At 62.0% G+C, this 26,118-nt stretch overlaps 1 protein-coding gene across 8 annotated transcripts; it reads right to left on the bottom strand.

The window, feature by feature from the left end:
* Nucleotides 1-925: 925 nt before the first annotated feature.
* On the bottom strand, nt 926-26,118 carry CELSR2 (cadherin EGF LAG seven-pass G-type receptor 2). Of its 8 annotated transcripts, none has more exons than XM_057724551.1 (34): nt 22,158-26,115; nt 17,137-17,784; nt 14,948-15,170; nt 14,431-14,546; nt 14,168-14,256; nt 13,620-13,777; nt 13,075-13,238; nt 12,785-12,910; nt 12,257-12,423; nt 11,709-11,996; nt 11,451-11,625; nt 11,079-11,220; nt 10,787-10,907; nt 10,170-10,353; nt 9,892-9,993; nt 9,058-9,152; nt 8,596-8,805; nt 7,937-8,120; nt 7,698-7,826; nt 7,433-7,613; nt 7,111-7,278; nt 6,886-7,012; nt 6,576-6,776; nt 6,072-6,246; nt 5,637-5,749; nt 5,418-5,497; nt 5,203-5,329; nt 4,972-5,094; nt 4,221-4,348; nt 3,902-3,990; nt 3,595-3,789; nt 3,286-3,456; nt 2,920-3,154; nt 926-1,726 (listed from the first exon to the last, which is right to left on the bottom strand). In XM_057724551.1, the coding sequence occupies exons 1-34, from the start codon at nt 25,459-25,461 to the stop codon at nt 1,594-1,596; spliced, it is 8,871 nt and encodes a 2,956-aa protein (XP_057580534.1). In that variant the 5' UTR covers nt 25,462-26,115; the 3' UTR covers nt 926-1,593. The 8 variants fall into 8 exon arrangements, 5 of the variants coding, with proteins under 5 accessions (XP_057580534.1, XP_057580615.1, XP_057580687.1 ...); XM_057724704.1 differs by having other exon boundaries at nt 1,584-2,004; XM_057724632.1 differs by lacking the exon at nt 4,972-5,094.

Raw genomic sequence — 26,118 nt, 5'->3', positions numbered from 1 at the left:
CAACCCCACCGCAAATCTGCTTAAGCAACATTCAGGAGGCGGCGTCGGCTGGGGAGGGGGCCTACCCTTCACGGCTGCCCTTTTTGTTCCCCACTTGCTGACTTCCTTTGTGGTCGGGCTTTCTGTTTTTTTTCTCATGCACTCTACCTCCACCCCCACCTGGTAGCACTAAGGAGGCGAGCCAAGGTTTATTGGTCTCTTACTATGCACTGTGAACTGTTCTAAGCACTAACATGTGTTAACTCATTTAATTCTCATAAAAACTCAATTAGACAGAAGCCATTGCCGTCCTCATTTTGCAGGCGGGGAAACTAAGGCTCAGAGGGAATCAGTCAGTCTGCTTCCAGGCTTTGTGTTCTTAACAACGTCCCTCTATGGCCCCCATGTGAATGTCCCATCTAGTTTGTTGAACAGACCTTCGAAAAACACAAACCTTGGGGACAGAAGTGATGTGGCGGAGCCCACAGCGGGCTGGAGCATCAGTCGCTGCTTCATTCCCGATGGGGAAGAACACGAGACGGCCCAGAGGCGTGAGGTGAGGCGGCACCTCGTCAGCACCGGCCTCTCAACTCAGCCCTCCCCGCCTCCTCAAGTCTGCTCCCAGGACAGGACCCAGCCTTGAGGGGCTGGGCTGGAATCCTGCCTGCTCTGTGCAGCCTCTCCAGCCATACAGGTCCCTCCAGTCCTTGTGAGAAGCGTACGTTTCTCCTACCAGCCACACCTGCCTTGGAAATGCCAGCACTTGGGCTCAGTACGGATGAGGCTATTCAGGGGGCACCGCTGGGGGTGTCAGTAGAGGATATCTGAGTCCCTTGACCTCTTGGCCCTTCCAGGGCCCTGCCTGCTTTTGTTTTCCAGAGACCAGGCCTCCTCCCTCTGGAAGGACAGGGCCCCACACAGGAGGACACGGTGACCGTGCTCAGCCCGCACAGAACTAGTTTATTCAGGAGTATGGGGAAATGAAAAAACAAAACAAAACACAAAATGCTACCATATTTACAGTAATGATCAAACTGTACAATCAGATGGTTAGTATCAAGTTAGCATCCAGCATCTTTGTATTTTTTTTAAGTCAAGTCATCAGTAGTAAAAACCAGTTAAGTTTTTAACCCTTTGCAGGAACTGCTGAGGGGAGAGGCCAGGGGAAGAATCCATGGCAAAAGAGCCAGAGACCAGCCTTACAAATGAGAAATAGGAATACTTTTTCTATTCATAGCCTCTTTTTCTAGCCACCTGATCCAGAGGAAAGTCGGTGACAAGTCTGAAACACATGCTTGGCATAAGTGGTGACTCGAATGAACGGCAGTTGGCAAAACTGAGGAGGGAGAGGAGAGGTGGGGAGATGACAGCCTGGAGCAAGGGGAAGGGCCTGAGGCCCCTCACCAGGACCGCTGGGTACACACCCGACCTGTGATGGCCACATCAGACCCCCTGGGACTGGACCCATCCCAACACAAAAAGCAAATAAATAAAAAATATATATTAACTCTCTCTTCGCAGGGAGCTGGGTGGTAAGGGGGAGAAAGAGGAACAGGACTTGGTCCTTTGAAGAAGAGAGCCAATGCCAAGAAGGAGATAAAAATAGAACATGTCTCAGAGGCCACAGCAGGTCAGTGGGGTTTGTCTGGTCTCGGAGGAGGGCGAGTGGACACTGGAATCCAGACACGAGACCTGGGTTGGAGACGGCACGGGGCAACCGGGCCAGCCCCGTCTGTCCTCTTCCTCCCTGTCCCAACCGCACAATAGCAAAGAAGCGCACCTTAACACATGACTGGCCTTCCCCAGGATGGGGTGGGCAGGGACATGAAGCACTTTTGGGTCAGCGAACTGAGCAAACACCTGGGCTGCAGCGCGCGGCCGGAGCCCAGGGAAAGGAGAGGGGCTGGGGTGGCCCGGCCACCACCCAGGGGCACGGGTTCCCCTCAAAATGTGTTCATGCAGCATTTGGGGGTCCGAGGGCGCTGAGTCCTTCCGCCCCCTCTCCGGACAGGGCCTTTTCAGTTCCTGGAAGGGGCGGCACAAGCGGGCTGAGGCGTGCCCTCCGCCCTGCCGCCCTCGCCACCCTGAGGCCCGCCCGGTGCAGCCCACAGGGCCTGATGCCCGGGGTGCATGTGGCTTCGTCCTTTCCTTTTGGTGATGGCAAACGAGGGGCAGGCCCCCCAAGCGTCCCTCTCCTCCCAGAGGCACAGCAGATGGGACACTGAGGAGAGGCTGGGAAAACATCCTGGGAGGTCCTATCCTCTTTGGGGAGGGAACGGGGAGTCAGTTTCCAGCATATAAAAAAAATTAATCCCTGAAGTCATGAAGAGTGGAGATCCTTTTTAACATTTCTTTTTCCTCTTTTCTGAAAAACTCTGTCTTGGAGATGTAGGCCCCAGGGGTCCCACGTGCAGTGAGGGGCGGTGGGGGAGGGAGCCGGCCCGAGATGGCCCTGGGTGGGGGTGGGGCGCCCCGCCCGGCAAGGCCCAGGCGTTTCGGCGCCGCTGCAGGCAGGTGCGGGGAGCGGGGCGGGGCAGAGCACAAGACAGGCGTGGGGGCGTGAGTGCAGCTGGGGAAGGCAAGGGAGCCTCAGGGTGTGGGGACCACCGGCCCGGGGTTAATGCAGGAAGTTAAAGAAGAGGAATCTGGAGAGGCAGGAAAGGAAGGTGACAGAAAAGGCAGACAGAGGGTTAGCTGGCGCAGAGCAGACAGTGAGACGCGTTCCCCAGAAGAAGGAAACAGAAAAGCAACCCCGCTCCCCACCCGCCCTCACTTCGCCTGAGGCTGGGCTGGGCCGACCCCACGGGGCACCATGTCTGTGGGCATGCGGCCTGAAGGGACCTGGGCCACACGCTGCTGCCAACCTGGGCGGCCCGGGGCGGTCTGGAGGCGGGGCCTCTGCGGGGCTGCCCCCCGTCCCGCCCACCCCGCCACACTCACTCGGAGCCTGACGAGTCCTCATCCACCGTGCCTGCCTTGATGCTCATGGCGATGGGCATGACCCCGTTCAGCTGTTCCTGGAGGCTCTGCCGCGGCGGAGGGCGGGGAGGCAGCCCACCCCGGCTGCCCTCGCTGGCTGAGGAGCCCCGGGAGGAGCCTGTGCCCTGCTCCAGGGGTAGCCGTAGGAGGCTGCTCTTCTCACTGATGGTGGGCAGACACTTCTTCTTGAGGATGCCTGTGGGCGGGTACCATGAGGAGCAGGTGGAGGCAGCATGGGGCCGCCCTTGAGAGCCCTACTGGCCACAGGCCGGTGTGAGGTGTGAGCTTGCTGACGGGGGAGCACGCAGCTGAGCATCCCCTACTCACCTTTGTGAGGTTGGGCAGAAGGGCCTGGAAGAGGACCCAGGGACCCCTCCCGAGGCAGGGCATCTCCATTCTCCCGTGGCCGCTCCTCAGAGGCGCCAGTGCCACCACCATCCTTTGCTGTGGTCCCAAAGTCTCCTGGCCAGGGGACCTTCTCGGGCCCCAGACCCCCATCTGGTGGAGAAAGGAAGTAGATGAGGCCCAGAGAAGGCAGACAGCTAGGAGAGTCACCACCCTAGTCCTGCTTCCCAGGAATCCCAGTCCCTCTGCCCTCCCACTGCCCCCAAAGGCCACAACCCTGCGCTGGCCCACCCTTGGGGGTACTGTGCAGGGGCAGTCTCTCGGCCCCAGGCCCCAGCAGGCTGTCCCAGCCCGGCTCTCCAGAGAAGGCGGCCTCCCCCTCTTCTTCCTCTTCTTCCTCCTCGCTATCTGATGAGTGGGTTGAGGCATAGGAGCCGCTCTGGTCATCTTCCAGGGACAGGTCACTGTCGGAGTCTGTGTCTGGATCTAGGAGGTTAGGGAGAGGTCACAGGCGGCCCATCTGCCTCTGCCCACTCTCAGCAAAAGTTAGGCCGTTGCGCCCCCACAACCACTGGGCATCAGGAGGTTCTATCCTCACCGTGCTGCTGGTCTTGAGCTTCCAGGAATAGGCCACCGGGGTTCCCCAGGCCAGGGGGCCCTTGGTTAGGGTTCAGTGTGGACTCCTCCCTAAAAAGACAAGACACATTGGAGGCATCAGCCTGGCCCCTCGCTCGGTGTCCCATTCTCTTCTCTGTCCTGGGTTTTCCTGTTCCTGCCCCATGTCCCTCACTGCTCCTAGTTCAAGCTGCCACTGTGTCAGCCATGGTGTGTGCTACCCAACTCCTAGCAGCCTGGCCTGGGTCTAGCATGCCCGGTGCTCTTCTCCCCTCCCCAACCCTCCCATCGCCAGAGCTCACCTCAACAAGAAGGGGATGTAGCTGGGCTGACTCTTGCCCGAACGGCTGGCACTGTGCAGAGAGCCTGCTGAGTCTCCGTAGGGCTGGTACAGCCTTCCATCTGCATAGGGGCTGGAGCAGTTGTAGGACTAGGCAGGGAACAGAGAGCTCCGTACGTGGGGGAGCAGGGTGGGCTGGCCCCGGGCTGGGAAGTGGAAGGGCCGAGGGAACTAGCCCTAAGTTCTACCCTCCATGTGTCCAGGACTGAAGAGAGAGGCCCCACTTCTCTGCTGCCCCCATTTCAGGGCCTAGTAGTGGTTGTAGCTCTGCCATAGGTGTGCTGGTTCTGTGCACCCCAAGTACCCCAGATTCGGCTGTGTAAGGGCTTGTTGGCAAAAGATGGCACCAGGGATTATCTCCTGAGAGCATCCTGGGAGACACAGAAGACTTCCAAAGGTGCACAAGGGATTCTCAGGTGTGGGGCATTTATGACCTGATTACCTGTCTTGGCCACTTCCTCATCTATTCTCCTAAGCTCTACTCCCATCTCCCTGGAGTCAAAATCCCCCTCCCCCACCCCCCACCCCTTGCCTCCATGCCTCTTCTTCCCAGGCCACACATACCATTTCATACCCCTTCCTCCTTCCAGAAAAGGATGTAAGGATGGAGAAAAAGTGGGACAAAAAGCAGAGAACAGGCTGCTTGGGCCTCCTGCCTGCTTCCTCCCAACTCTTCACAACCCTTCCACCTCCCTGACCCCTGGCTCCCTCACCGAGGTCAGGGTGGACTTGGTGGTCAGAGCAGGGTCAGGGCTGGGCTTGCGGCTGCAGGCAAACTTGAGTGCTTTCCGGACCTCCTTGCTAAGCACCACATAGGAGAGGAAGATGAAGGGGCCCTGACAGGCAAGAAGCAGCAACTAAGTGCTTATTAAGGCACCTCATAGCCAAGCTTCTCTCCCAACAACTTCACCAGCCTCCCACAGGGCATGGGCCGGGCCAGGTACCTGGATGCAATTGGAAGCAGCAAAGAGGTAGTGGAAGAGAAGGGTGTCACTGTTGACGGAGAGCAGTGCCAGTAGCCACGTGGCGCTCAGCAGCACAAGGACAGCGAAGGAGGGCCGCAGGCCCGAGCTGGGGAGGGGATGCGCTGTGAGTCTGGCCACGAGGCCTCCCACGCTGGCGCCCGTCCACGGCCCAGGCACCCACACCCCATACTCACACAGGGCCCTTCTTCTCAAAGCCCTGCCGCTGGGCAGCACAGGAGGCCCGGGCCGCCAGGATGTACAGGAAGACACTCATCTAGCAGGGGAGGGGGAGGTGTGAGGGGGATCACCAGGGGACAGACAGCTTCCACCCCATCCTGTGGAGGTCTCAGCCATTCCTAAAGGGGATCTTGAGGTCACAGCCTGCTCACCCCCAGCCACCTTCTAGCACCTACCGAGACAGCAAAGGCCACGGGGCCGGCAAAACTCCAGATGAGTGTATCGTAGATGGAGAGCCAGCAGAAGTCAGGGTTCCCATAGCCCTCAGGGTCCAGGCCCACAGCTAGACCTGGTGACAGCAGTGGGGGAGGGGTGGTCAGGGACTTGGGAATCAGTCAGGTGGTCAAGAGGGCTCCCGGGGCCAGGAGCAGGGGATGAAGGGCTCTGCCCACCAACTGTCCATGCCATCTTCTCCGGGATGGGAGACACTGTCCCTGGGTGGGGGACTCAGGAGCTGAGTTAAACCAAAGGGATATCTGCGGAGAACGTGGCCTGGGGCAGAGGGATGTGGGGCCTCTGGGCCTGGGATGTGAGTGGGAGAAGGTGGCATGAAGGTGGACCTAGGCCCTAAGGATGTAGAACCTCAAGGCGCGGGGCGGGGGTGGGCATACCTGTGATGAAGGCGGGCACACCCCAGCCCAGCATGTAGTAGAACCGCATGGGGCCAGCATTGACATCGCGCACCTCGGTGAGCGCCCGGTACAGGTGCAAGGCCTCCAGCAGAGCCCAGGAAAAGGTGCAGAGGTACAGGAAGTGCAGCAGGATGGCAATGACTGTGCAAGCAAACTGAGGGCCCAGGCCACACCCAGTCAGTGGCCAGGGCACACCCGGGGCAGGGGTTCTGCTCTCACCAGACAGGGGAGGACATCCTGGTGTTGGGAGGTGCTTCAGGAGGAGGCTGGGCCAGAGGAAGATACTTCTAGGGCGCTGGGAGATAGGGGGCAGCTAGAGAGGAGGAAACCGTGGGCCAGGCGCGAGGCTGGCTCTTCATCAGTCACTGCTGCAGGAGCAGGGATGGAGCGGGCTCTGGGGAGGACTCATACGGAAGGCTGAGAGGGAAGGGCTCATGTGGGAAGCCTTTGGGGAAGGTTTCTGCATGAGGAGGAACATCTTACGGGGAGGTCAGCCTGGTTGATTCCCAGGAGGAAGACCAGCTGAGCCAGGCCCAGGGCGGCAGTCAGGTTCCGTCGGATGCCGTGCTGGTTGGAGCGCAGGGCACGCAGAACAGTGAGGAAGAGGAAAGTGAGCAGTAGGGCAGCCAGGGTGACCCCCAGGGCCACATATGTCAGCGTCTTCAGTGGCAGGATCTCCCCATTCTGCAGGGTGGGTGGCAGAGGGCGGGGGGATTAGGCGGGGCAGGGCCCGAGCACCTAGTCCAGTGCCCTGGGCTCCCACCCCCAGCTCTGCGGCTGCCCCCGGTCCAACCTCCCGCCGGGACACGTCCATGAGCACGGCGAAGCTCGTCATGTGGTTGCACTGGCAGCTGACGTGGCTCTCGTTGCGGAAGACGACTTCGCAGCCTCGGGCTGACCAGCCACCTGTGCCGCTGACCCTGCGTGGGGGAGGCAGGGTCAGGAGACAAGGAGGGTGCGGTGCCCAGGGGCCTGGGCTCTCCATCCAAGCCTTGGGGGCAGGGCAGGGCAGGCTCACAGGATCGAATGGTTCCAGAAGACACAGATGGGCTTGGTGCGCTCCTCCGTCTCCAGCAGCCGGAACTGCACGGTGACCGGCTTGTCCAGAGCTCGGGGCAGAAGCTCCTCGTCGTCGTGCACGCTGATGCTCACCACGGGCGTGTTGATGACAGGGCGCTTGGGAACTCTGCGGCGGGGCAGGCGGGCACACGGTCGCCATGGCGGGCGCCTGGCTGGAGGGCCCCCCATCACTCTGAGCTGCCCCCAACCCCCGGCCCCTCTCGACACCTCACCCGCCCGACCTGCGCGCCCACCCACTCCTCGTGTCCCCAGCCGCTCACCTCAGGCTACGCTTGTCCGGGTCGTAGTTGTGGGGCAGCAGCCCGGCCAGGGTGCGGTAGATGATGACACTGGCCACGGCCTCACCCTGGCTCAGCTCCGGGTGCCGCCGCTGACGCCGGGCCAGCTCCTCTGGCTCCTGGGCCTCTCCGGGGCCTGCGGGCCTGACCGCGGGGAGCGTTTCTGGAACCGGGACACCGTCCGCTCAGCTGGGTCCTTCACAGAGGCCCCAGCCTGGCCCCGACCCAGCCCCTGGCCTCCACTGACCTCTGAAGACAGACTCGGGCAGGATGACCGTGGTCTCGAGGTCCGGAGGCCGCTCCCCCCGCAGGGCCTCGTAGCGGGGCAGCTTGGCCCCGGCGAAGCTCCCCTTGTCCAGGCGAACTACAGAGATGACTAGGGGGAGGTCGCAGGTCAGACCCCAGGGGAGGCGGGCAGGCCCCCAGCACGGGCGCCCTCGGCGGACACTCTCCACAAACGCTCCCCGCCCTGGGCAGCCGCCTCACCGATGTTGGGCGTGACGATGGTGAAGGGGCTCAGGTAGGTGTGCCGCATGTTCTGGGCCAGCGCGCTGGCGTAGGCCTCGTAGTGCTGGAGCAGCCAGGCAGTGCCGCCCTCTGTCTGCTGGATCAGCTCCCAGTGCCGCTTGTTGGCCGCATCCAGGAGGGCGCTGCCCACCCGCAGCAGGTTCTGGGGGTGGGCGTGGTCACAGTGGGCTGGGCCCGCCGCCACCGCACAGCGCGTCCCCAGCGCCGGGCCCCAGCCTGTACCTACGCCGGCCCTGTCGCCCCCCACCACGCCCCTCCTGCTAATCCTTCCTCCTTCCTCTCTAGCTAAGAGCTTCCCACACAGAGGTATTAGATGCCGGTTCCTCCCTGTCCTGGCACAACGGGCAGGGCCTCTCCTCCGAGGAGCCTGGTCAGACCAGCACAAACATTATTTTCTTTGGGCACCTTGCTATGAGAAGGATAGGGAAGAGGTGCTCTAAATGACCCACGTGCCAGGCCACGGCTCAGGGGTGTCTCAAGGAGGCCTCCTGCCGGCTGGGAGCTCCCTAAAAGCAGGAGCGGGGAGTGCCCCCTGCTCCGCCCCCAGGTTGCCGGGAGCAGGCTCACTCACCATGACCTCCACCCACCCGGCCGTCCCTGCCCCCCCCAAGCCCCACCTCGGTGAAGTGCACATCCTGTGTGGCGGACAGCCCGAAGCCTCGCTGGGCGCTCTCGTGGGCCAGCAGCCGCGTGGCCAGCTGGTAGGCCACCTTGACGTCACTGCCGAAGTAGCCAGCCGTGTGCTGGGTGGCGTTGCGCAGAAGCAGGGCCAGCCGCTGCGAGCGCCCCGGGTCCAGGCCTGACTCGTTTCGCTGCAGCCGCTCCGCCTGGACCCAAGACAGGCAGGGCGGTCAGCACAGCGGGGTGGGGGGGAGGTACCCGGAGGGTGGGACTGGAACCCTAGAAGAGAAGGGCTCAGGAAAGGGGAGACAGGGCCTCCGGGGAGGGGGCCCCGGGAGGCAGCAGCCGGAACTCCTGGGTCCCCTCTCTCAAAGCTGGGGAGGCGGGGAAGTCATCCTGGGCGAGGGCAGAGGGTGGGGGGGGCGGGCAGGGAGATGGAGGTGAGAAGGTTCACTCACAAAGCCCTTCAGCTCTGAGAAGGTGACCGACGTGCAGTTGAAGAGGTTTGGGGGGAGCCACCCTCTGTACTCGTCACAGTGGCGCACAGCGGTGCCTGGGGGAAGGCACCAAGGAGGGCAGGCCTCAGGAAGAGACGCGGGAGGCTGCTGAGACCCGGCTGAGGTCTGCTGGGGGCCAGCCCCTCGCAGACCTCAGACAGGAGACAAGCAAACCAGGGCCCGGTACCCCAGGTGAAAGCAGGGAGACACGTGTGTAGAACACCAGAGCCAAAACCTCTGCAAGATCGGCCCCAACAAGGGCTACGGGAGCACGGGGTCTCCTTGAGCCCCTGGAGGTGGCTGCCCCTCTCCAGCCACCACCTGGAGCGCTCTGCCACTCACTCTCCACCACTCACTCCCCGCTTCTGAACTCTGCTCAGCACCGATCCAAGGACCTGAGCCAGCCCCCATCCTGCGGCTGGGTCCCCTGGGACAGCACCCCACCTCCCCTACTTGCCAGATCATCCTTCTAGCGGCATAAACTCCAGTACTAGGTGGTGCGCTGAGGACGGGAACCCTGTGTGACTACTTTTTGAATTTCTAGTACCCAGCCCTGTGCCAGGCACGCTGCAGGCGTTTCAGCACTTTTTTTATGAGTCTAAGATGTAGGCGCCTTTCGTCTAGGCAACCTCGGGGGCAGGGGAACAGTGAGCCAAGGAAGCGTGGGATATGGAGTCCCCAGGACCTGGAGGCCAGAAAGCGGGGCCCCAGGACCTGGAGCCAAGGCTCCCCGCCATCACCCCACCGATGAAAGGCCACGTCCTCAGTCTCACATTCTGGGCCTCCAGCACCTACCAAAGGAGCCTTTGGGGCAGGGGGCAGCAGCAGGCAGCCCGAAGCGGGTACGGGGCCACCAGATCCCGGCCTCGATGGCTCGCGGGCAGCTGTCGTAATTCACTGCAGGGAAGCACACACTGTCACTCAGGAGCAGCTGTCCCCCTACAGCTCTGGCCAGGCTCCCAGCCCTCCCTATGCAGCCTCAGGTCTGCCACCAGCCCCTGCTCCTGGCCTCCCCGGACACCAGGGCCTGGCACACAGCAGGGAGGGCCACCCATCTGTCGCAAGAGCCCTACCTTCACAGCCGTTGGTGGTGACCTCAGCAAAAGGGTTGTCACAGCGGTCACACTGGCGCCCAATGACTCCTGGCTTGCATGGACACTGGCCGTCCTCAGGGTCACAGACTCGGGACAGAGAGCCCGTGGGGTAGCAGTCACATAGGAGGCAGGCGGGGCTGCCAGGGGGCCGGTAGTGGTTCTCCTGGAAGGGAAGAGGGAGGATGGGGCCACTGGCTCAGGCTCTCATCCCTGGAGGCTCATGGATCCTTTCACTGTGGCCCCTCTGGAGAGAGGCTCCCTGACCTCAGCCTCCCCCCTCCCCCCCGAATGGTACATTCAAAATATTTAACAACAGGTAATGTTTTGGAGTTTAATCCATCAGTGAGACACCAACCAATCAGAACAGGCTGCAAACAACCAGTAGAGCTGGCCCAGAGCTTACGGGTTAAGTATAAGTCCGGAGCCTCCCCACACCCCAGACACATGAGGACAAACGGCCACTTGCCCGCCCTAGTGGAGCAAAGGCACACAGCCCTCTGCGGGGAGGTGTCCTCCACTGCCCCTCCTCAAGGGCCCAGGAGGTGCAGAACAGAAGCCAAGGCAGCCTCCGTGGAGGTCTAGGTCGGGGCTGTCACCTTGCAGTGGCACTCGCCGCTTGTCTTGTTGCAGTCTGGGTCGAAGCCTTTGCTGACGTCACAGTTGCATGGGCCGCACGTGGGGTGTCCCCACCAGCCTCGGGGGCAAGGCTGGTCAATCCTGCAGAGAGAAGGGCCCAGGCAGGAATAAGCTCCCTCTGCCACCCCTGTCTGGTGTAGTGTGGCCCTCCTGACCCTAGCTGCAGCTCAGCCAGGTTCTCAGTGCTCTGAGGGACACACAGACATCGGCAGTGCCACTGGGACCTGCTGCTGCCTGCACTGGTCCACTTACCTGGTCTCACAGTACAGCCCAAGGTAATTTTGGGGACATTCGCAAGTATAGCCATGGGGGGCACTGGGCTTTCGGGTACACACGGACTGATGCTCACATGGGTTCAGGTCACACACGTTAGTACAGTTGTCACCATAGTAACCTGGGACCAGAAGGACAGGAGAGGCTCAATCCCCACCTTCCCCTGGCACTTTCTTCAAACCTGCCTTCATCCCCCTCCTTCTATTCTGAGCATCATACTAGCTGGCTGTGGCTTTGTAGTGCAGGAGGAGGGGCTCAGAGAGGTGAAGTGACTAGCCCCAGGTCACACGGCAGAGCCCCCACCGCCCTGCACTTGCTAGCCTGCCCCATTTCCCTGGGTCCCTGGCATACCTGGATCACAGCTGCAGGAATAGCTGTCCCAGTCGTCACTGCAATAGCTGTTGGCAGGACATGGGTTCGAGTCACAGGGGTCTGGCAGGCTACAGCCTGGCTCCACATTGACGCTCTCCCCACGGCTGGGATCCAGACTGCTAACACCGTCGGGTGTCTCGCTTACCCGAACACCCTGGGAGGGACAAGGGCAGTGTTGGCCCTTTGTGGAGTGGGCCTCCCGGTGTCGGAGATGAGAAGGCAGGACAGGAGGCTCACCTGCAAACAGCCCCGGAAGCCACGGGCCACATCACTGGCTGGCCCTGGCACGCCCCCGACGGTAATGTTGCTCAGGTGTAGCCCATGCAGCCGGGGGCCCAGGTTGCCCTCTGCCCGCTGCTGCCCATAGTCAAAGGACAGGATGGCGTGGCCAGGGCCCCCACTGGCTCCCAGTGCCAGCTGTGCATGGTGCCAGTCGCCATCATTGGCCCGGCCTGGCTCCAGCCGGAGAGACGAGGCCTGGAGCCCCGTGCCCTCCACACTCAGCACCACGTGGCCCTCGCGAAGCTGCCACCGAAGAAAAGAGGGTCAGCAGACTGCCTTAATCAGCTCTTCTTCCAGCCCACTGTCCTTCCTGGACCACCAAACCCATCCTGCTGCCCAGCTGAGGTCAGAGGAAAAGGTATTATTTCCCTTGGGCCCAAGAGATGGCAGCAGTGATCCACCAAACGCTCCCAGTGGCCTTTTCTTTCTGGGGAAAGACCCCGCCCAGCCATCTCTGACCAACCCCGGGCAGGGCCCGCCGGTCCCGCCCCTCCCTGCATCACCTGCAGGGTGATGGTGCTGCGCCCCCTGGTGACAGCCTGCAGCAGGACGCCGTCGGCCTGGCGGGTGCGGAACATGAGGCTGAGGTGCCAGGGCTGCGAGATTGGCAGGGAGAGGCCATGCCAGGCCACCAGGCTGCTGCCCAGGAAGCGCTGCGGGTTGGCCATTTCTGGGGAGGCAGATAAAGGCAGACTCTGAGGGGTGCACCGGCCGAGTGCCCCGGGGGTATGATGCTCAGCGGGGGCGGCTCCCTGGGAGGCAGGGCACTGCCCATCCTAATGCCCACTCTTCACGGCAGCCCTGCCCTCCAGAGCATGTACCTGCCCCAGGCCCGCCCCACACTGTGCCCAGGCCTGCCTCTGACTGGGCCCTTTGTCTCCTGTGCTACCCTCTCAGGGCTCTGCCCAGGCACGCTTTTCCACCCACAGCCCAGCTCAGCGGGGCCCTGCCCGGCGCCTGCCCGCACCCTGCCAGTGTTCCCGGCACTGCTGACGGCTCCCAGGCCCCGACCTCTGATGACTGCCCCCTACCCTGGGCACAGCTCTTGCCCCCGAAGCCCAGGGGGCACTCGCAGCTGAAGGCGTCCCACTGGTTCACACAGGTGCCCCCGTTGTGGCAAGTGTTGCTGTCACACACGTTCTTCTTGGCGGGGCAGCCTAGAATGGAGAGAAGTGTGCTCAGGTGGAGGCTCCCAACAGCAAACCTGTGGCAGTGGCTGGCGGGGGCTTCGAGACCCGCCACGTGCAGGGGTCCCCACGCCAGGCACATCCCTCCTCTCTGCGTTGGGCCCTTGGCCTCGCCCCTACCCCAGCTCCCATACCAGGCACGGTGCCGTTGTTGGCAATGAAGTCGGCCATGTCCACGTGGTGGCTGTCCACCTGCAGGTTCCTCATGCAGCCCACGAAGTGCCGCGTGCGGACGGGGAAGCTCTCGGGCAGGTCAGGCACCCCGCCCAGCAGCAGGGGCCCCGTCAGGTCCAGAGACCTGGGGGAGAGAAAATGGCTGGGATGTGAGGGAGAGCAGGGTGTCTCTGGCTCTTCCTTCTCCCCATGCCCTGCTGCCAGGCCAGGAGTCCAAGAGGTCCTGCAGAGCAGCCAGGCGAAGGGGAGCCCAACCTGGAGCTGCTCTCGTCTGGCACCCACCCCTCCCCAGACCACTGCTCGAGGCCTGGCTCGAATCCCCCAATCCCGCCTGCTCCCACATCCTACCCCAGCCCCCCAGAGGGCTGAGCAGGGGCAAAGGGAGGCAAGGTGGGGGAAGGTCTGAACTGGTTCCCACTGCGGAACCCCCCAAGGCTCCCTTACAATCCTCCCTCCCTGTCTGGCCCCACACCTCACCACACCCCCAGCCCTCTCCCCTGCTCACTTCTTGCTGCCTCCCTGGGTGCCCTGGGCAGCGCAGGAGTAGTTGCCCAGCACAGCTCCGAAGCGCAGGGCCACCCCTGTGTCACAGCCATCCACAGTCACCACAGCCACCTTCTGCTCGGATGGGCCCTGTGGGAGCCCTGTCTGGCCCAACAGGGGCTGTGGGTGGGGAAGGGCAGAGATGGGAAAGAGTGGGCAAGAGCCACTCAGGTCACGGGCCAGGCGCGAACTGACCCCCTGTGTGGACACCTACACACACACACACACACACACACACACACACACACACACAGATGTGTGCTCACGTGACTTATGTGCTTTACCTTCGTCAATGTCCATTCGAGTTTGTGCTCAATGGGAACAGGAAGCGTCTGCACCACCCAGCGGAATGGGAATGCCCAGCAAGGTGGCAAGGTCCGCCCCTCCCTTCCCCACTTTCAGCCACACGTGCCATGACCAGCCCCCGGGGAGGCAGTGCCACCCAGGTCTGGGTGAGCACCTGAGCCAAGGACAGAACCCTCCAACTCCTTGACCCCCTGCCACACCCACCTTATTGTAGTACTTCAGCTGCACTGTGTGCCACTGGCCGTCACTGACCCCTCCGGGCACGAATGGGGACACGGTGGTGGTCGACTCCCCTGGGAAAAGGACCCAGGTGAGCTGGGACACCAGATGAGGGCTGGGAATAGGGAGGGGGCGCTCACGGTTGGGCTGTGCCCAGATTTGACTGGGAGAGTGTGTGACTTGGGGTCAAGGGCTGAGAGACACAGGGCCTCTAGCAGATGGACAAGCACATGGGGCAAGCGGGGCACCTGCAGAGAAGGTAAGCTGGACCTGCTCCTGGATCACCTCGAGGGCCACAAAGTCGTGCTTCTCGTTGAAGCGCCCGTTGTACAACAGCAGCCCGTCACGCTCCTTGGTGGCAAACCTGAGTAGGAATGGGGGATGGGGGCAGGGCACGGCCTCGACGCCAGCCCCCCAACCACCCAACCAGCCCTGATCCTACTCAGGACTCTCCAGAGGGCTGACTCCTTGGCCAAGGCTATGGGCCGTGTGGCTAAAGTGTGGAAGACGAGCCCAAACCAGAACCGGAAGTAGAACCCTGGCATCCTGGCTCCCAGCCTTGAGGACAGGATGGGAGGAGTGTAGGCAGCCCTGATGGGTGAGGGAGGTCTGCTGGCCAAGGGCACAGGCAACTCCAAGTGCAGACCTGGCTCTGCCAACAGCCTGCTCTGGGCACTTCCTCTGCCTGACTTGCTATCTCATCCCTGGAACAGGAGGCACCCCAGGCTCCACCCTGGCCCCCACCTGCAGCGCCCAGGAACTCACGAGAGGGCCAGGGTGAAGTGGAAGCGCTGGCGCAGGCCCCGGAAGGTGACGAAGGAGCGGGCAGGGAAGCTGCGTGTGGTCACCTGGCAGAAGGGCTTCTCGAAGTCTCCAGATGGGCAGTCACACTTGAAGCCGCCCACCAGCAGGTTGACACAGGTGCCCCCATTCTTGCAGACACCCGGGGTGCAACGGCCTGAGCGGGCACTCACTTCGCAGTGCTCACCTGGGTAGGAGGTAAGGCAGCTGAGCACCTGGTGCCTGGGGACCTGGGACTACTTTGCACCCAGTGATCCCTCCATGGTCTCCTGTGACCCCCCTATAATACTCCCAAACTCTCCCAGCATCCCCACTTCCTCTCATGTGCTTATCTTCTCTGAGGTCTGTGAAACCGCAGCCATTCTGTGCTGTGCTTGGCACACTGGGCTGTTCTCACCACAATCCCATATGCTGCTGTCCCGCGAGTTCCTTGAGGCTCCCAGTCCCTTCCATATCCCTGTCTGCGCCTCAAGAGGACAGGCCTGTGAGGTCCCTGATCATAACGGCCAGCTCCTAGTGGTGTCAGGCTGGTGCTCCTTTGGTGTCAGGCTACCAAGCAAGCGTGGGGGTGTTCTGGCCCCTTCAGGGGTGAGTGCACATGGAGGGAAGGGCCTGCAGGACAGCATGAGGGCTGGTGCCAACCCCCTCCTCCCTCCCTCCCACCGGTGTTTTTGTCCCTGTCAGGCGCCAAGATCAGTTTCCCTCCCCAGGGACGAGACCAGGCTTCCACTTGGATTTGTTGGAGTTATGGGATGGTGTGGGCGGGAAGCTGGGGACTTTCCAGAAATGGGGCAGGGAACTCCCACCCTGGGCCCTGGGTCCAGACTGAGGACCTCTGTGCACTCGAGAGATGCTGAGAGAGTAGGGAACTGAGCCCTGGGAGCAGACCAGGATTCACGGGAGGAGCTAAAAATTCCAGCAATATCAGATGGAAAAACCCACCCGTTTCTCTCCCTCCCCATTCCCAGATTCTAGAGATAGGTTCTCAGCTCCAGTGCCTAGTGACTGGCTCTAGTTTCCATGGAAACTGTTGTTCGCCTACTCTAAGCACCCCCCTACCCCATCCTCCTGGACAAAGACTTCCCTCCCCTCCCCCAAGCCCACCCCTCTGCTCCCCCCACCCCACAGCAGCAGCTGAGAGGAGTCAAGTCTGGCAAGTTCTGGGCAGGAAGATGCAGCAGGGGAGGCGGTGGGGCTTGCCTACCACTGCTGGCAGAGCCAGTGGGCATGGCTTTGGAGGAGAGGGAGAGAGACCTAAGGCATCATGGAGGAGAGAAGGAGACGTCCTGAGGAAAAATGGGAGCCTGCAGGGAGGGGTGAGGTCAGGAGCACAAAGCAGAGGCAGTGAGCATCCCAGGGAGAGGCTTGGGACAGGATGTGTAAAGACCCCTGGAAACAGGCCAACAGGGAGGCCTCTTGGTCAGGACCCTGTTTTACAGGCCTGGACAAGGGTGGGGCTATTCTGTTCAGGGTCACACGGGTACCATAATGTGAAAACCACTATCCCCACACCCAAACCCTCCAGTTTCCCCAGCTCTTCTGTGCCTTCCCCTCAATACCTGGGGAGAAAAGCACTTGCTGAGGCTCAAAAAAGTAACTCACTCAGCAGTGGGCAGAGATCAGGTACTAGGTCCAGCCTCACCTCTAATCCAGATGAGACCTGGCGCAAGTCACCTGATCTCAGCATTCCCTTAAATCACAGTCAACACTTCCTACAGGCCAGCTCTTTTTACCCATATTAAATTAAATTAATCCTCATAACCACCTTATCATGTGAGTAGATTCATCATCTATTTAAAAATACTAAGGCACAGAGAGGTTAAGTAACTTGCCCAAGGTCACACAGCTACTATCATCAAAACTAGAATACAAATGCAAGCAGCTTGGCTCTAGAGCTAGGGCAGACCTCAGTTACACCCCCTGGGTGTGGGGGGTGGGTAGATGGCTGAGAAGAAGGGCTCCCCTCTCTGCCTTCCTCAGTAGGTAGTTGTAAAACAGCAAGTGGGACTTGTGAATGGCCAGGGTACCCTGTACCTTACTCTGGAACAGAATGAGGCCAGCCCCATCCTTAGCCTGAATGTGCTGGCACAGCAGCGTTGGCCTCCCCCCCAGGCCCGCCCCCCAGGGGTCCGCCTCCCTCGGTGAGGGCTCACCGGTGTAGCCATCGCGGCAGAGGCAGGTGTAGCCGCCCTCGCGGCTGCGGCAGCGCCCGTGGGGGCCGCAGGGCCGCGAGTAGCAGAGGTCCACCTCGGTCTCGCAGTAGTCGCCCGTGAAGCCGGGAGGGCAGCGGCAGCGCAGCCCGCCGACGGGGTGGATGGGTCGGAAGAGCACGGAGGAGGAGGCGATGAAGGGCGCGGAGGAGTCGAAGCGCAGCACCGACACGCAGCGCATGTAGTTCTCACAGGGCTCGCGCAGGCAGATGTTGTCGTCGAAGGGCAGCACGCGCTGCGCCGAGATGGCCGTGAGCAGGCTGCGGTTGAGGTACAGGCGCTCCTGCAGGTCCTCGGAGGGCAGGAAGGGCGGCCCGCCGCCGGGCCCGGGCGGCCGGCCCACCGACAGGCTCACGTTGAGGATGTGGCCGCCAGGGGCGTCGGTGTCCCGCTGCACGTTGAAGACCACCACGTGGTCTGGGGGTGTGGCCAGCGTGGCGGCCACCGCCTGGATGAAGAGGCCCAGTAGGGGCGACAGGAAGCGCTCGGGCGACATGTCCTCCAGGCGCAGCGTGATGCTGTGCGTGAGCATCTCGTCGGTGATGATGGTGACACGCAGTGCGCACTGGGCGGTCACACTGTGTACGCCGTCTGCGGAGAGGCAAGAAGCTCAGCACCGGGGAGCGCAGGGGGGCCAAGTCACAGACCTGGCCCCGGGGAAGGAGCACCCCGAGGAGGGAGTGAGTGCAGGCTGAAATCTCTCCTGCACACTCCCGCATGACCCAGCTGCCAAGAAAAGGTCCCCTTTTCTAACTGGCATGAAGGTGCCCTAGGAGGTATGTGTACCTCACCTGAGAGTCACTCTTTGAGGACTCAGCCCCCACTGGCACTTAATGGGACTGATTTTCAGAAGTGCTCTTCGCATACTTTCCAGAAACCCTCTGTTGTGAAGCACGGCACGTCTTTTAATATTTGTGCATCTTTCCCTGCCCAAGCCACAGGTCCTGCTCCCTTAGACCAGACCAGGCGCAAGAATCTTATTTCGCCTTTTTCTTACCTTCTTACAGGGCCCAGAGTAGCATGAGAGACCCACAAATATAATCCTCCTGCCCACCCCCCCCCCCCCCGCCTCTATATCTCAACACTACCATACCTCTGACCCTGGCCGTGTCCCCCCTCCCCCACTTCAGTAGAGAATGGAGGGTGAACTGGGTCAGTGGGCCACCCAGTCCCCCTCCCACTGAGCCCCACGGCTGCTTGGGCGCAGGCCCGCTCTCCCCATGGCAACGCCCCACACAAAGCATTCTTCCCGTGCAACTCTCTGGGCTGCTGAGGGTAGCCTGGGGGGCCCCACCCCAGGAAATCCAGCTGAGCCACGTTGCCGTTGGCAGAACCACCCACTGCCCTGATGGGCCAGAGCTGGAGGGGCCTGAGTGGCTCTCCACCCTGAGCCCCAGACAGAGCCCCACTGGGCTGACCTCTCCTCCTGCCCTAGAGCCTCTAGCTACTCATTGCCCACTTGGCTCACTGCTTACTACACTCGAGCGCCTGCCACACCCGCAGGCCACACACTCACTCACACACAGCTCAGTAATAGCACTCTGGTGTCTCACTTCACCCACACACCCTAAGCCCAGAAATACCATGCACACCTGAGTGCACAAATACATGGCAATGGATTTTATGTAGCTCAAAATGAAAACCTGGAGGCCAAGGGGAGGGGCAAATGGGTCGGCAGGGCTCTAAGGGATATTTGTATTTGCACTGACCGTGTCTTACACATAGTAGGTGCGCAGTAAGATGTTCGTGAGAACCTATTTGGTCTCCATAAGGAAGAAATGGTTTTTAAAACACAACAGGAGGGGCCCAGGTAGTTATTAAAAAGGACACCCGAATAGGAATGGGCCAGGAGCGGGTGTTTCTGGGGTGGGGTTGGAGTTGGAAAGGGATCTGGGAACAGCTTCTGCTTCTGTCATGGTGACTTGAGGTGGCTGACTGCACCGGCGGCTGGGACGGCTAAAGCCAGACACCCATCTCAGCCATGTCCTCGGCCCCCTGCCCCCCTGCCCTCCAGCCTCACTGCTTGAGGGTGCAAGCCCCGCCTGCTCTCACCAGCAAGCCTGTCCGTCATCACTCACTCCTGCTCCTCCTCCTCTCGCCTTGGTGCTGTTGAACAAGCCGGCTCCTCGCTACCTGGCCTATCCAGACACCAGCCCACGGTCCTCCTAGCTTTCTAACCCTCCCTAAACTCACCTTTTCCAGGAAGCCTGCCCAGATTTATGACCTCATTCTCTACTTTTCTCCCTCTTTCACACCCCCCTACACTTAGCTATGGAACTGGCACAGGGCTCCTGTGTACCTGGTGCCCTGTGATTCCTTGGTGGCTTAGTCCTTCCAGGTAGAAAGCAGCCCAAGAGTCCGCTGCTAACTGACCAGGGAGGGGAGGGGGCATTCAGGAGAAACCTCACCACCACTCAGCCCTGGGAACAAGCACTCCTCCCTGGGTCCCCGCTCTGCCATCCCAGGCCCCGCCTATGCCCTTCGCCCAGTGTATCTGTTGCTTCCCATCTGGTCCCCCATCTGTGGCCCCCTGCCCCCTCCGCCATTGTCCCGCATCCCAACGGTCAACCTACTGCTCTCTCCTTCTCCTTTGTTCCTCTTTCCTGCCTTGACCTGGGTCACCCCTCAGGTGCAAAAGGCAACGGTGGAAACAGGGGTGGGGAGGGCATTGCTTGAATCATCCTCCTAGGAAGAAAAGGCCTGGGATGGGCCCTGACTCCAGGAAACCCCACCTATGCCCAGAACCCAGCCTGCCACACCTGGAAAGGTGCCACGTCCCAGACTGTGGCAGAATCAGACTCCAAGCTCCTCTTGCCCTGACAGATGTGCCAGTGGAAGCTGCAGGCCTGAAGGGGGTCTGCCACTCTGGGGAATGACCAGGACATGGACAGGAGCTCCTGTGTGTCCTAGCAGAGTAAGGAAGAGGCAGGGAGAAATCAGGCTTCCAGAGAGCCATCCGGCCCCAGCTGGGGCAGCTGCAGCCCCAGGGAACAAGAGAGGGGGAAATCAGAGAGGCGTAAACACGGAGACCAAACAGGGGAAGACAAAGGCCCAGGAAAAGAGCCAGCAGTGGAGAAAGTGCGAAAGGAGATGAGAGTCACACAGGAGACGGGGAGAGGGCAGCGGAAGGGGCAGTGCGGAAGGGCCCCCCAGGGCAGAGGCGGGAAAGAACGAAGAGACAGAGAACAAGAGAAGGAAAACAAAGGGGCAGTAGGAGTCAGTCCCCCTCACCCCAGTCTCCCTGAACTTTGGGGTTGCCTTGGTGACTGCCTCCAAGGGTCAGGGCCGAGGGGAGAGGGTGGGGCTGGGGCGGGAGGGCCAGCTGAGGCTTCCCCCTCTATTCTAGGGGAGCTGAGGTCTAGGGCTCTGCCCCGGTAAGAGCACGAAGGCTGGGTGGCACCTCCTCTGCCCCTGTCCCTCGGTCACCTAGGGCGGACGGGGGGTGGACAGGAGGGAGAGCCCCTTCCTCTCCAGCCCTTCCCACTGCCTCCCAGCACAGAGAAGGACATGAGATACGGGAGCTCCAGCTCCCACTTACTCCTTCTGGAGAGGAACTGAAGCTTCGAGAGGCATAGAGCCTTGTCCGTGACCTCTAAAAGCTCACGTGCCCTGGCTCCGATGGCCACCTGAGGAGTGGGGAGGGGTCATCCGTCCCGGAAGGACCGGGCGGGGAGCAGGGGCTGAAGCCACGCCCTGCATCTCACACGCCTCTCACTCGCCTCCTGGCCCAGACTCCCCGCGATGGCAGCGAGGCCGGCAGGCTCTTCTCTTTCTCCCCTCCCTGATGTGCCTGGGGTGAGGGTACCCTGACCCACCCATCGCCAGGGCACAGCTACCAGTGAGCCCGCATGAGGGTGCCGGTTGTTCCCAGGCTCGGGGAAGGGGCTCAGCGACCTGGGCCAGCCCCCTCCTTGCTGCTGCTGCCCCTCCCTGTAACTGACAGAAGAGACAGAATGTCGCCCGCCCCCCCCAACTCTCCTCCCCCGGCCCTTCTGTCCGGGGAGTCTGCAGGCTGAGCGCTTGGCCAAGCAGCTGGAATGCCCAGCCTGGGTCCCGGCCAGGCTCCCACGCCCCGGGATTCTGTTCTCTCGCCACTGGATCGGGGGGCTCTGCCCTTGGAGGCCACCAGTCCCCTTGCTCATTGTGGTCCCCAAACCCCATCCCCTGAGCCCAGGCTCTCAGGGCCCGCGGGTAGGCCTGGCGTCTAAGAATAGCTGGCCGGTGGGGCGGCAAGGGGCCCAGGAGGCCACAGCCTGCCCCGGGCTACACTGCAGCCCCTCCCCCAAGCTGGACCCCCGACCCACAACCTCTGACAGTGGGGTCTGTTTGGACAGAGACAATGAGCTCTGGCCTCACTTCCTGTGGGAGCTCTAAAGGGGGAGCCAGGCCAGGCTCTTTCTGCCTGGAGGGAAAAGAATGTCCTAGACAAAGTCCCCCTCAGCTGGTCTGTGGCTCAGCCGGGAGCCAGAAGGGGCCCCATTGCAGGGTCCTGACCCTGCAGTGGCAACCCTGTGCCCCTACAGCCTCAGCTGTCAGAGGCTGTCTGAGATCACAGGGATGCCCTGGTGGCGGGCGTGAAGGGGTGCTGAGCGGCTGGCTCGCCTCTCCCGACCACAGTCCTCTCCATCCCTCCCCCAGCTGTCCCGGATCCCAGTCTTCCACGCGCCTTTTTTCACAATTCTTGGCAGCCATCACGAGGGCAGCCTCACAACACTTCCCCCACCACGTCACAGGCTGGTAGGCAGGGGGCAGCCAACCGAAGCAGCCCAGCCCAGCCTGGGGCGGCGGGCAGGGCTGGTGCAGCTGCTGGGATTCCTAGGGCTCCTTCCCAAGCTGCTTCTCACCCCTCAAATGCAGGGCCAGTACCGGGTAGAGAGGCAGGTCAGCAGTTCCTCCTCAGAAGGCTGCCCGGGCCCTCCCCCAGGGGCCGCCCCCATCCCAATGTCACCTGGGCTCATCCTTACCTGACACCAGCACGCTCATGATGGCCTCCAGAGGTCGGTTGTTGTCCAGTGCCCGACTCAGCCTCAGCTCACCCGTGGACGCATTGAGCAGGACCAGGCTGAGTTCGTTTCCCCGCTCAAAGCTGTAAGTCAGGCTGTCGGAGATGTCAGGGTCGTGGGCAGGCACCCGGCCGATGGCACCCCCCGGGAAGCTGCTCGATCGGTTGGTGACGTAGTTGTTGAAAAGAATCTCAAAGTTGCCCAGCACAGGTGGGTTGTCGTTGCGGTCAAGCAGGCGGACGTGCACTGTAGCCCGGCTCACCAGGGGAGCCGACGTGGCCTGGATGACCAGGATGTATTCAGGCCGGTCCTCGTAGTCCAAGTCCACCAGAGCAGTCAGCTCCCCTGAGAAGATGTCCAGCTGGAAGACCTCAGGGATGTTGCCCTCCACGATCTGGTACATGATCTGGGCATTGGTGCCTTCGTCAGGGTCAGTGGCTGTGACCCGGGCCACAGCCAGCCCAATGGGGCTGTTCTCTTCCACAAACACATCAAACTCATCCTGCTCAAAAACGGGTGGATTGTCATTCACATCCAATACAGTGACCGTCACGTCCATGGGCGTGCGGGCTGGAGGCATCCCTTTGTCCACTGCATATGCCCGCAGGATGTACTGGGCCACATTTTCACGATCCAGCCTCCGCAGAGTTCGCACAATGCCTGATGTGGATTCTACAATAAAGTCACCATCTCCATCATCACCCCCTTGAAAGGTGTAGAAGACCCTGCCGTTAAGGCCAGAGTCACGGTCAGTGGCTGAGATCTGCAGGACACTGGTGAAGGGGGGCACGTCCTCATAGACACTGCCCTGGTAGGAGTCCCGCAGAAACTGAGGGGCATTGTCATTCACGTCATTCACTAGGATCTCCAGGTAGGTGGTGTCAGACTTCTGGGGAATGCCATTGTCCCGGGCAGTGATGGCCAGGGTGTAGGACACCTGGTCCTCGTAGTCCAGCTCAGCCTGGGTGGTGACAGCCCCTGTGTCTGCATCGATGCGGAACTGGGGGATGCTGTCCTCCATAAAGTAGGTGATGCGGGCATTCTCACCTGTGTCCTCATCTGTGGCACTGATCAGCACCACGGTGGTGCCTGCTGGCTGGTCCTCGTTAATATTCACCGTGTAGTGGGAGCTCTGAAATACGGGACGATGGGTATTAGCATCGGTGACGTTCACCACCACTTGTGCCGTGTCCTGTCGTGTGCCATCGGAGGCGGTAACAGCCAGCACGTACTGCCGCTCCAGTTTGTAATCCAGCGGCAAGGCGAGGGACACCAGCCCCCCACCACTCTGGCTGGTGATGGAGAAGCGGTTTCGGGTGTTGCCGCTGGAGATCTGGTAGGTGATGACACTGTGGGCATCACGGTCCACGGCCGACACCGTCACCACGCTGGTGCCCACAGCTGCATCCTCATTGAGCCGCACGGTGTACTCTGGTTGGGTAAAGGTCGGGTTGTTGTCGTTGACATCCAGGATGGTCACACTGACACTGGCTGAAGCAGTGAGTGCTGGGGTGCCGTGGTCGCGGGCTTCTACTCCAAAGCTGTAGAAATCAACCTCTTCCCGGTCCAGCTCAGCCGCCACGGAGATCCAGCCTGTGCCATTGTTAATGGTGAAGGGGAAGTCGTGCCCAACCCCCGCAAGGCGGTATTCGAGGCGGGCATTGTCACCGGCATCGGCATCGATGGCCTGGATGTGGAGAACCAGGTAGCCTAAGGGGACACTCTCCAGGACAGTAGCCTGGAAGGGGGTGCTGACGAAGATGGGAGCGTTGTCGTTGATATCCAGGACCTGCACTGTCACCAAGCCGGAGACGTTGGAGAGAGGGGGGCGGCCGCCATCCTGTGCCCGAACCCGTAGGGTGTATTCCTTAGTTGTCTCATAGTCAAGAGGGCTCACCACATCCAGAGCCCCAGTCTGGGCATCTAAGTAAAACTGTCCCCGAGCGTTGCCACTCATGATGCTGTAATGCACCAGGGCATTGCTGCCCTTGTCTCTATCCGAGGCAGTGACCCGGAGTACCGGGGCTCCTGGGGTCACATCCTCCCGCACCTGAACCACATAGCGCTTCTCACTGAACTGGGGGGCGTTGTCGTTATCATCCTCCACAGACAGGAAAACAGCAGCTGTGGCACTCCGCGGACCGGGGTCCCGACCCTGGTCACTCGCTTCCACTGTCAACTGGTAGGATTCCACCTCTTCCCGATCCACAGGACCCCGGGTTCGGATGACCCCGGAGCGAGGGTCAATCTCAAAGACTTCAGAAGGGCTGCCCCCAGGCCCCTCCAGCAGGCGGTACAGAATGTTGGCATTGGGAGGGGCGTCACCATCTGTGGCTCTGACGGTGAGCACCTCATAGCCAACCTCCAGGTTCTCCCTGAGGCTCTCCTTGTACTCCTGCTGCTCAAACACAGGGTCGTGATCATTGGTGTCAGTCACCATGATGGTGAGCGTGGCCAGCGCACTGCGTCGGGGCATGCCGTGATCCTGCGCAGTGACCCTGAAGACGTGAGTACTCTTGGTCTCACGATCCAGCTCCTCGGCTGTGGTTACTGCACCCGTGACTGGGTCCAGCGAAAAGAAATGATTGGAGCGGCTATCGAAGAGGGCATCCATAGTGTATTCAAGCCGACCTGCCTCGCCCTCATCTGGGTCGATGGCCCGCAGAGATGCCACAGGCGTACCTGCTGGCTGGTTCTCGGGAACTGTGGCCTGGTAGCTGGGGGGCTGAAACTGGGGGGCTGTATTCACATTCCTCTTCCGACGTCCACCCATGGACTCTTCTGCTGAGCTTTCCCCTGCCCTGAACCCTGCGGTCTGCCCCAGCTTACAGGACTGGCATCTCAGCCGTGGGGCTTTTAAGCACAGGTTCTCACGGGGCAGGGTGAGCTTGCCCTGTGGGGAAAGGTGGCCTCCAATGCCCAGAAGACGACAGCTCCAGGGGCAGCCTTCGGGCGCCGGCGGCAGGGGGATGTGGGCCCCGGATTCTGGACACCAGACCCTCAGACCATCGTGGTGGGGCACCAGATGGCCAGTCAGTTCCGTCCCCGCATCCCTGCAGCGGCTGGTGTAGAGCCAGAGGTTCGAGGATGAGGCTGGACAGAGCCAGCCTACGGGAGCGCAGGCCCCCGAGGAGCCGCGTCCCCCGGCCCCCAGAGAACGACAGGGCCCCACTTGGTCTCCCCGTAGTGGCGGCGGCAGCAGCAGCAGTAGCAGCAGCGGCGGCAGCGGTGTTGGAAGGGGGGCGCGGGCCGCCGGGCTCCGCATCTCTCCCTCTTCCCGGCCGGCCGGGTCAACGGCGGCGGCGGCTCCTCCTCCCGCTCCTGTCGGCCCCGCCGCGCCTCATGCCCAGGCCAGGGCGCCAGTCCCCGGGGGCCTGCTCCTTGACGCCTCACCGGAGCCCGGCGCTGCGTGTTCCCACGCGCCCCGGCTCCCACCGTTGCCTAAGCAGGGCCTGCGCCCCGGTCACCCCGAGCACCGCGGGCCGGCGCCGCGCCTCCACCTGCACACCCGGCTCACGCCACCTGCGCCCGCGGGCCCCGCGCGCCCTTGGCCCTGCCGGCCCCCAGACCCTCGCGGGGTCCCTCGCCCCCGCGGGACAGCCCACCTGCTCCCGCGGAGCTGCGCACCCGGCCCCGGCCGCCCCCGACGGCCCCGCGCCGCCCGCTCGTGGCCCGCGTCCCCGCCGCTGCTGCTGCTGCTGTCGCCGCGGCCCCGGGCCCAGCCCCGCGCTCCCTCGCCTCTCCGGCGGGCGGGCGAGCTCTGCAGAGCGGCGGCGGCGGCGGCGGCGGCTCATTACCATAGACCTGCTCGCGCCGCCGCCGCCTTAAAGTGGCGACGCCAGCCGCACAGAAGGAGGTGGGCCCCACCCAGCGCCCTCCTCCGCACCAGCGCTGTAGAATTCACGCAGTCCAGACCCTCCTC

This window comes from Hippopotamus amphibius, chromosome 1, assembly GCF_030028045.1.
Source record: "Hippopotamus amphibius kiboko isolate mHipAmp2 chromosome 1, mHipAmp2.hap2, whole genome shotgun sequence".
In the NCBI taxonomy this organism is placed as follows: domain Eukaryota; kingdom Metazoa; phylum Chordata; class Mammalia; order Artiodactyla; family Hippopotamidae; genus Hippopotamus; species Hippopotamus amphibius.
The sequence above is the reverse complement of the archived record's forward strand: the minus strand, read 5'-3'. Positions and strand labels throughout refer to the sequence as shown.

What these genes read in the sequence shown, in the direction of transcription:
- CELSR2 (XM_057724551.1), bottom strand. Translation starts at nt 25,461, where the DNA reads ATGCGGAGCCCGGCGGCCCGCGCCCCCCTTCCAACACCGCTGCCGCCG. An exon ending in CTGCCGCGATGGCTACACCG is followed by an intron (nt 15,171 to 17,136) that starts GTGAGCCCTCAC and finishes CCTCCTACCCAG; the next exon opens with GTGAGCACTGCGAAGTGAGT. An exon ending in CACCACCAACGGCTGTGAAG is followed by an intron (nt 9,994 to 10,169) that starts GTAGGGCTCTTG and finishes GCTTCCCTGCAG; the next exon opens with TGAATTACGACAGCTGCCCG.